This window comes from Tetrao urogallus (assembly GCF_951394365.1).
Source record: "Tetrao urogallus genome assembly, chromosome: 1".
NCBI classification, from domain to species: Eukaryota; Metazoa; Chordata; class Aves; order Galliformes; family Phasianidae; genus Tetrao; species Tetrao urogallus.
The window spans coordinates 186,961,864-186,970,939 of NC_136813.1; the positions used below are offsets into that span (position 1 = coordinate 186,961,864).

General features: G+C 48.8%; 1 protein-coding gene across 2 annotated transcripts in view; it reads left to right on the top strand.

The window, feature by feature from the left end:
- Window positions 1-2,109, top strand: part of FRMD4A (FERM domain containing 4A) — a gene marked incomplete at both ends in the record, with an annotated part of 350,711 nt that extends 348,602 nt beyond the window's left edge. For both annotated transcript variants that reach the window (XM_079548504.1, XM_079548503.1), the window contains 2 exons: window positions 164-260; window positions 2,040-2,109. In XM_079548504.1, the coding sequence (XP_079404630.1) occupies window positions 164-260; window positions 2,040-2,109 (167 nt within the window). The remainder of the gene's footprint in view (window positions 1-163; window positions 261-2,039) is intronic.
- Window positions 2,110-9,076: the final 6,967 nt, after the last annotated feature.

Consider the following 9,076-nt stretch of genomic DNA (forward strand, 5'->3'; position numbering starts at 1 on the left):
CTCCTACGCCATATTCAAGCTGGATGAGTTCTGACTCCCTGGCCGTGTTTACTCACAGCTGGACATGTTTCTGCTGGTCTGATCAGCCGATGGTCTGAACCACCCTAGCCCTTGTGCCCTCACCTCACCAGCTCTTTTTCTCCACCCTTTCATTGTTTTTCAGCTGCCTTACCTCACAGCCAGAGGAGTTCAACACCATCGAGTGAACTTGCAGCCACGCCACCGGGCAGTCCCCACCACATTCTTGCATGGCAGACTGGGTGAGTGTCATTGGGATCGGGTGAGAGGATTCATCTCATTCAGTGCAGGAAGCTGAAAGCTTGCTAGCTTCAGGAAAAACCTCCCAGCACACAGGCAAAGGGAGAGCACAGGTACAGGGAACGTTTTGCAGGTGCTCAGTAGCCCACGCTTGCACCAGGCGTGTCCAGCTTCCACCAGTTGGTCGCTTTGGGCTGACCGAGCTCGGCAGTGCCACCTGCACCCAGCAGCACTGCTCCCAAGCCATGCTGGATGGGCAGTGGAAGAAGCCTTGCAGGTTCTTCCCGCTTGGGCACCATCTCCTTCCTCCAGCTTTCTATCAGTCAAAACAGCTGGTCTTTCTTTTTGCAAACATGCCGGCTGTCCAGCCTAAGATCTCTGTTGTCAAGGCAGCATTAGGTGCCTACCATATTTGTGTGTGCAGCAACCACATTTTACTACAAGGTTTTCCCCAGTAATGTGTCCTAATGACTATGAAGTGCAACTTTTTTCAGCTACCACTAACTTAGTGTGCTTCACCAAAGCATGAGTGAGTCGTTAGGTGCAGGTAGCCATTACTCATGTAAATACAGTAATTGGGTTCTTGGGCACACCTCCTTGTGAGGCCAGGAATTCAAGGAGCAAACAAAAAGCCTTTTGCAAGCTCTCCTGAGTGTTCTCTAGCAATCTTCTGTAATTCTACCCTGTCACACGAAATAACGATCACTTCCAGATCCCATCTAACTCAGCGCGTCCCAGATTTTTACAATTAAGTTGGGTTTGGTGAACACCGCTAGAAAGTTTCCAGCTAACGTCCTCGAAATCCCATCAGCCCTGGAATAAGAGAACAGATACAATCCCCTAAGCTGTGAGCAGGGACTAGGAGAGTTAACTCTGTAAACATTTCACTGTGCAGCCACTGGAAAATCTCATCCTCTTTAATTTCTTTGGTCACCTATGACCAAATTTGACCTCTGGTTGTACTCCAGCACCGTCTGTGAGTGCACTTTGAAATGGAGATGAGGGGAACTGTAACCACAAACCTCTTATGCCTTCTTTGAATTTTAAATTCGCACATTTGACATCCAGCTTCACATGGTGTTTGTGTTTGCCTCCAGCTTCAGTATTTTTCAGGGTCCATTTCACAGAAAGTCAAGGGATCATAAGATTGGCAAAATGGCAGCTGTAGTGACTGCATGCTGAAATTTCCACTAGTAAGGGTTTTAATCTAGACTCAAATCTTTGTGTCTGTCTCCATCCCAATCCTATATCCTCTGAATATCTCTATGATAATCAGGAGTAAAAGTGGTTAGCAGCCAGCTGAGGAGTCTGCTTCCAAAATCCCAACATTTCTTAGTTGGGATAACTTCTGCTCCCTGTCTCTCATAGCAAAACACCATCAAGGCAAATTCTTAGCTGGTGATTGTGAAGTTCTTCAGATTTATAACTTAGTTTGTGTACCAACAACCAGTGCAGAAGGAACTGGAGACAAATCAGTACTTGTTTCATGCCTGAGCACAGTCCCAAGCACATGTATAAATATGGTAGAGGCGGACAAAGTTTGCCATTAGAAGCAAAACACAAACTCCCCCACCACAGGAACAGGTTGTTCCCTCCCATTGTGAAGGAAAAGATTTACAGTTGTCCCTGACATGTTTTTGTGCCACTAACTCTTGTTCTGAAGATGATTCATCAACTTGTTTCCCCACTGGATTAATAAGCTCATAACAATGTCTGTGTCATTTCTTTTCTTTAACATTTCCTCTCTCCTCTTTCCTCCTTTTTTGCTCTCCTTTGTTCAGAGAAGCAACAGACAACTCACCCACTATGGATGAGTCTCAGTCTCCAACCCACCAAAGTACTGATGAATAGAGGTATAGTAAGGGGATGTTTTGTTCTTTCATCCTTCTGCCCTATAGTCCATGTTCCACGAACACAATGCGGCATCCCACCGTCCCCGAGGAGCAGCTGTGTAATTGTGTGCCTGTTTGGCAACAAGGCTTCTTTCAGTCCTTGGAATAGCAGCTCGGAGCCCTGTCTGTGCCTTTTCAGCACGTTTGTGGCTGTTGTGCTTTCCCCAGTGAAACAGGACTCCTTCCTCCGCACGAGTGGGTCTGGGGCCAGCCACTGCTGTGAGCGTTCCTGCAGAGGCTGAACAGGCACAGAGAGCAGGGACACGTTCGTGGCTGGGATGTGTCAAAGCAGCGTGGGCAGAGTGCTGTGGGGAGATGAGCACGGGTGGGTGGGGACCTCGGGGAGCTGGGCAGAGCTCCAGCAGTGCTACAGCCACAGCACCGAGTGCCCCTTGCTCCTTCATCCGTGCTGCAGAGCCGTGCAGGCTGTCTGCAGCAGTGAGGCTTCACGGAGAGAGGAGCAACCCTGGCCCAGTTCCTGTGAGAAGGCAGAGGGGGAAGGGTGGAGGGAACAAAAAACCCTTAGAATTGTTCTGTTTTAATTAAACTGCAGTCACCGTCTGACACTCTCATTTGAATCCACAGCCATTCACAGCTGGCATCTGTTGAGTATTTCAAGCCCGGCTCTCTGGAGATAACCCATAAACCTCTGTACTCCAGCAGAGAGCTGGGAAACAAAAGGCTCTTTAATGCGCAGCCGGGTCATGGCCTTGCTTAGGTTCCTCCCAGACATCAGTCCCAAGGAAACCAGGTGGAAAACGGGAGAGAGGAGGCAGGAACTGCTGGGCTGCATCAATGTGAGCTCAGTCCTGCGAGGTGGGGAGAGGGGGCAGGGAGAGAGAATCCCACAGGAAGCAAAGTGCATTTCCTGCTTCTGGTCTCCAAACAATCTGAGATTTGGAAGTTGGTTCAGATCAAAGCTTGAGAGGGAGATCAATTCTGAATGCTGTTATGCAGATATAGCAGCCATTTTTCAAAATCTCAACAAGGTTTTGACCTCTGTTTTCTTCTCGCAAGGAGCTCAGTAGAAACTGAGCCAGGAGCTGACCCTGACCTGAGCCCTAAGATAAATGGCAAATTCCCATCACGTCCCTCATCTCCTCTGTGCAAGCAAACAAAAAGCCAGGCAGCAAAAGAAAATGTAGTTTGTCAAGGGAGGCACCCCAAGACCAGGCGGCATATGACAAAACATGGTCCTTTCCATAGCATACTTGACACCCTCTCACACATCACCAGGTTTTGCTGCCTCAGCTCCAGACAGCCACGTTTCTCTGGCACTGCTGGTGATGCAGAGCCTCTGCCAGAGCAGAAATCCCAAGGACTGTCTGTGAGGTGCTGCAGGAGGGCACCCTGACCCTCCCCCTTCTCACTGGGTGTTATGGCCAGGAGCTCTTCAGATGTGCTTCATGGAGGGCCTCCTCAAAATGCTCAGCCTTCCGTCTGTCTCCAGGTTGCTGCAGGGAGTGGGACTGTTCATAAAATGATATTTTGTGCCCATGATTGAACTCTCCAGCAGTTTTCATTGCCCTAACAAAAGTTTCCTTTCTCCTGCAGGACTTACAATGATAGCTGTTTCCTGGATTCTCCCCTCTATCCAGAATTAGCAGATGTCCAGTGGTATGGACAGGAAAAAGCCAAGCCTGGGACTCTAGTGTGAACCCCTGACCTCAAATTAATCACATCAATGCCATTCTGAGATCACCTCACTGCCTCTCATTTGCCTTACCCAGATGCACTGTCACCCAGCACCAGCTTCAACTCTAAGCACTTTTCTCACGATGCAATTCCAGATGACATTACAGAGCATTGGCCCTGAGACGTCCACCACCACCATGCAGGATGGCAGCGCGTCCCATCGCCGGCCCAGCACACGTCCCTGCAGAGCCTGTGGCACGGCGGCTGCAGTCAAGGCACGCGTGTGAGCAGCCATCTCAGCAGCTGGCAATGGGAAAAATGATTTTTTTCCTTTCAAACGACGGGAGCCTGTCCAGGCTTACATCAGATCTTGCTGTTCTGTGGCATGTAACAGCAGTCAGATTTCCATGACCTGCAATCTGATCCAACGGAGTATTAATTTAATGGGGGGGGGGGGAGGGGTCGATACAAATTGGGACAGAGGCTGAGAATTACTCCTGAAAGCAGTTCTTTCATGAAAAAATACAAAAAAAAAAAAAAAAAGCAAAATCCTCTCACTTCAAATACATCTAAGAGTCTCGCAGTCAGATCAGTGCTGCCAAAATCACTCAACCAGTGTCAATGGGATGAGTTTGTTCAGCGAGTTCTCGCTACAAGAACATCTCTTACTTAATGACAGACACAACCACCTCCTGCAAAACAGCATTTCCTTCTTTGCTTCGAGCCCATCCGAACAGAGCCCCACGCACTGAAGACACTCTGGAGGTCTGGGTTGGTATCACAGCATCTACAAGCTACTATCAGACTGGACAAACGAGGTGTACAAAGGATTATCTACAGCAGAGGCAAGAACTGTTCCTCACAGCAGCTCCGTGGCTGGCAAAGCTGCGTACCAACACACAGAGCTTAGGGTTGTGCTGTTGGTTTTCTCAAACTCTGAGGAAGAGAAGAATTGTCCAAAAACCTTTCCACAAGCAGATACAGCCAATGAATTCTAACCTGTCTCTGCAAAAATGTTAACATCAAATCAAAGGGAAAGCACATCACAGTCTAATTGACACGGTGAAGCTGCATTAACATATCTGTTCCAATTATCTCACCTTGGTTAGCACCAGTGTAGCAAAGGGCTCGTCACCAGCGCACCGCTGGCTGGGAGAACCGGTCTGTCAGGAAGCATGGGAGCAGCTTGGGTTTAGCAAGCAGCAGACGAAGCAAAATTTCACATGGAAAGCAACCACAAGAAAGAGAAGTGACTGAGCAAGGCGTTCAGCGCGAGCAGAGCTGCCTACTGACACCACAAGGAATTGGACGGGGGAGTCGTGGAAGGAGCTGCAAGTTTACACTTACCTTTGAGCAATGCTTTATACATGTCAAGCCATGGAACTTTCAAAGGCCTCAAAGACACTTTTGTAACGAACAAGTGCACAATCTCGGTGGATGTTGAAGCTGGCACGTCTAGTCTTCACTGCGGTGCTATGCTGTTTTTATTGCCACTAGATGGGGGAGGCGCCCGGCCGGCCCCCGTTTGCGCGTGCAAACGATGATTTCCTATGGGAAAGGCATTACAGAAACGGCTGGAGGGGGTTACTTAGTGAAAAGCAGAAACTGAAGTTAGCTTTAGTTGAAAACAAAAGAAAAGTGCAAGTGTGTGCGTGTTCCAAGAATAACAACAGCGTCTACCAGACCGAGTAGGGCAAGACGTTCAAAACGAAACGCCGTGACTTGGGGGCTGCCACACCTTTCAGCATCAGGATTGCTGGAAAACTGCATTCCAGGCTTTAAAAGAGAATGGGCTCTTCGTAATTAGACTTGGAAAGATGGTGGGGTTTCTAAAAATGAATGCCACTCGTGCCGATTCCTTTCCCCAGTGTGCATTTGGGATGTTTGCTTCAGCCCTGGGCCCACGCCTGCAGTTCTGCTGCCTGGCATCAATGGCAGGGCTGCTCTGACACACTTCTCTCTGTGCTTTGGGCTTGCTAGCATGGGAATTGGCTTAAACTCCTAATTGGATTTTTAGGTGGATGGGAGATAAGCACTGATTACTGACGTGCGCTGCTAAGATTCCGTAGCTAAAGTGAAAGAATTAAATAAGGACCAAATTAAGCAGCAGCAAATTAGCCCATGGATTTTTTTAGGGGCTCTGAGCAACTGTCTGTTTTCTTTTTAATTTCCCTGCTAAGTGGCTTTGGGTTGGTTGTTTTGTTTTGTTTTTTAATTATTCTTTTTCTGTGTACCTTTAATTAAAAAGAATTCAACAACAGCGGCACTACGGGGCCTCTGGGCACTACAGGAACAGTAATTCCTCCAAGACAAGATCTGCAGTTTTGCAGCAAAGGTTCAAAGGTGGCAGCCCTGAAATTAGGGGAAGAAAAAACCAAGTCAGCCTGAATTGCAAACAGGCTCGAGTCGAGAAAGAGCTTTTGAGAAATGGATTGGGTTTTGCTTTGTGTTCTGCTTTTCTGTTCTGCAATCAAGGCACACGTGAGCAGCCAGTCTGGTAGTAAAGACAGATTAAGTAAAACAGGTTTTACTGTTTAGCTCAATTCAATTAAACACAAATGTACATACAATGTTAATCATATGAGATTAACATAGTGAAGTATAACGCGGAGGGGTGCATACCTAGCTATTCTATACGAGCACTTGACTACGGACGTCAGCCCTCCCTTCCTTTTTTGTTTTTCGAGGCTCCATCTGCCATGAAGCCACCGTTGCGTTCTCAGTCTCCCCGTCTGCAGGTCCCTCTGGATGGGCAGCAGTGTGGCACGGCCCCGCGCCGCGCTCTGCTGTGGGCAGGGTTTCTTTTTAAACGCTGTGAGATGCAGTCGAGTGTTGGAAATGTTGAATCAGTCCCATTTGTTTTCACTCTGTATTAGTTTTAGTTCCAGGCGTAGCCGATCCCCATTCAGGTGCTATCAGATGACCAGTTACTGCTTAGTTACCTAGATGTAAAGTTTTACATATATATTAATGTCAATAGTTTTATTACCAGTTGTGTAAAACGGACTCTCTAGTTTAAGAAAAAGAAAAAAGAAGGAAAAAAAAAATAATTAGGTCTCTCCTGAAATTGACTTTAGAGCATGTAAAATGATTTTACTGGATTCTGTTAAACTGTAATCAAGGAAAAGATATGTATGTTGTAGAAAAAGTTGCAGAATTAAAAAAGATCTGCTTTTAATTTATTCTTTTTGTATTAAGAATTTGTATAGTTACCTTTACATTTTGCAAAACGGTGTTGTCAACACTTCCTTATTAAAGCATTTTCAAAATGAAACCTCGCCGTGGTCTTTTCAACCCAAGGAATCCCTTCCACGCTGAGCAGCAGCGCTGCAGGGAGCGCTGAGCCTTGCCCAAAAACAGCCCCTCACAGACCCTGAGGACACAGGGCTGCCTGCAGGCTGGGCCGGGCACAGAAGGCTCCACTGCTGCTCTGCTGGGTTCTCTGAGTGAGAGGGCTTTGCCTTCCGCAGTGCACTGCGACAGCCATTGCTGCGTGCCGGGGACAGCAGCGATCCCAGGCACTTCCCAACTCGCACAGGCTCTCCATGCAGGCCCCACCACTTCCCAGCACGGTGCCTTCCCCTTCTTCCCACCTCCTCTCGTTGCACAGGACCCTGCAGTGTCTGTCTGGGAAGCTCCTTACCACCAAAACCCCTCCGTGTCACAGGGAGACCTCAGCTGCACCAGAGCGGGTTGAGCTGGGAAAGCAGCTGACCCTCATCCAGCATCATTCGCTGGAGACAATCTTCTGTAGCAAACGTCTGTTGGGTTGGGGCAGGGCAAGATGGCAGTGCTAAATGTCTGATATCATCCTGGCTCTGGGGATCAGTGTGGTGTTACTGGAAGAGCTGGGGCAGCCCGCTGCTCTCCTCCAAGGCAGAGCAGCAGCTCAGGAGTTTCATGGCGTCGGTGCCTCTGCATCTCCCCCCCTGGTGGTGCTTCCCAGCAGGGACGCAGACAAGAGCGGTGATGCTGACAGCTCACACCGTGCCAGCAGGATGCTGGTCAAGCAACCCACACGTAGCTCTGTCACCACTGCCAGCAACATCAGAAATTGTCTTTATCTCAACCGAGCTCATCTTTGCTTGACTGGATCTACCATAGACTGAATGGCAACCAGCGTTACAGAACCTCATTTTGCAGTCAAATTAGAATCATCAAGGTTGGAAAAGACCACCAGCCCACCCATCAGCCCGTCCCTCCGTGCCCACAGCCCTCAGTGCCACATCTGCCTGCTTCCTGAACGCCCCCAGGGACGGTGACCCCACCACCCCCCATGCAGTCTGTGCCAATACCTCACCACTCTTTCTGAGAAGAAATGTTTCCTAATATCCTATATAATATCCTATATAAACTCTTCCACGCTCTCAACATCTGCCCAACTTGTCCCCACAAATGCCCCTAATAACCTAACTGATCCCACATGCACTATCCAAAGAGCCTTTCTACCAGCACAGACCAAGAGCAACCAAGGAATTAAAGGCACATTGCCACCACCAGGCACGAAACCAAGCAGAAACAAGAAAGTGGTATCAGCCAGGCCACGGAGGGGCGGGGAGCTGCACTGCAACCAGGAGCTGCTGGGTCCTACTGTACTGGGTCCTAGACTGAAGTCCTAAAAGCACTCCTGACATTTCTGTGGTGAATGCATGACTTCACCCCAAGACACTGGATTGCACCTGGCGAACGCAGCAGTTATCAGAAATAAACATCTGCACAAGTCCAGGGGGAAAAGTCAGAATCTCTGAAGTGAAACACGCCATCCCCACAAAACCTGTCCAACAGTTGCACAGCTGCACCACACCCACTCGTCCTTACACTTCTCTTTGATAAAAGGCGTTATGAAGGATTGGAGCACGGTCTGCTAGCTGGAGCTGGGGCCATCCAGCTGCACAGAGCCTCAGAGCAGCGATGAGGAGCAGTTGCCATGACAGTGTTCCTCTTGTGATCCCCCTGGGGAGCAAAGCTGGCTTTCACGTGCCGGGCAGCTGGAAGCTCTTACACAGATATGCCGTGAGAAAGCACTTGGGTTTCTTGGTTCCACATGCGGCACCATTCCACGGATTGCAAGGGGATAAAAGCTCTTCCGCCATGGGAGCCATTCAGCCAAGGCGGCTGTATTTCAGGGACTGTCAGCAAGAAGGCATGCTGCTTAAATTGCATTCCTCGAGCTTGATTAGACTAAAGCATTCCAAGCCCAAATTCACATCCCTACAGGAGGCTCATCCCCATTCAAACCAGTACTCAGGGTACCATTAAATGGCTCCTTAATAATTAGCTCTAAAGCGGGA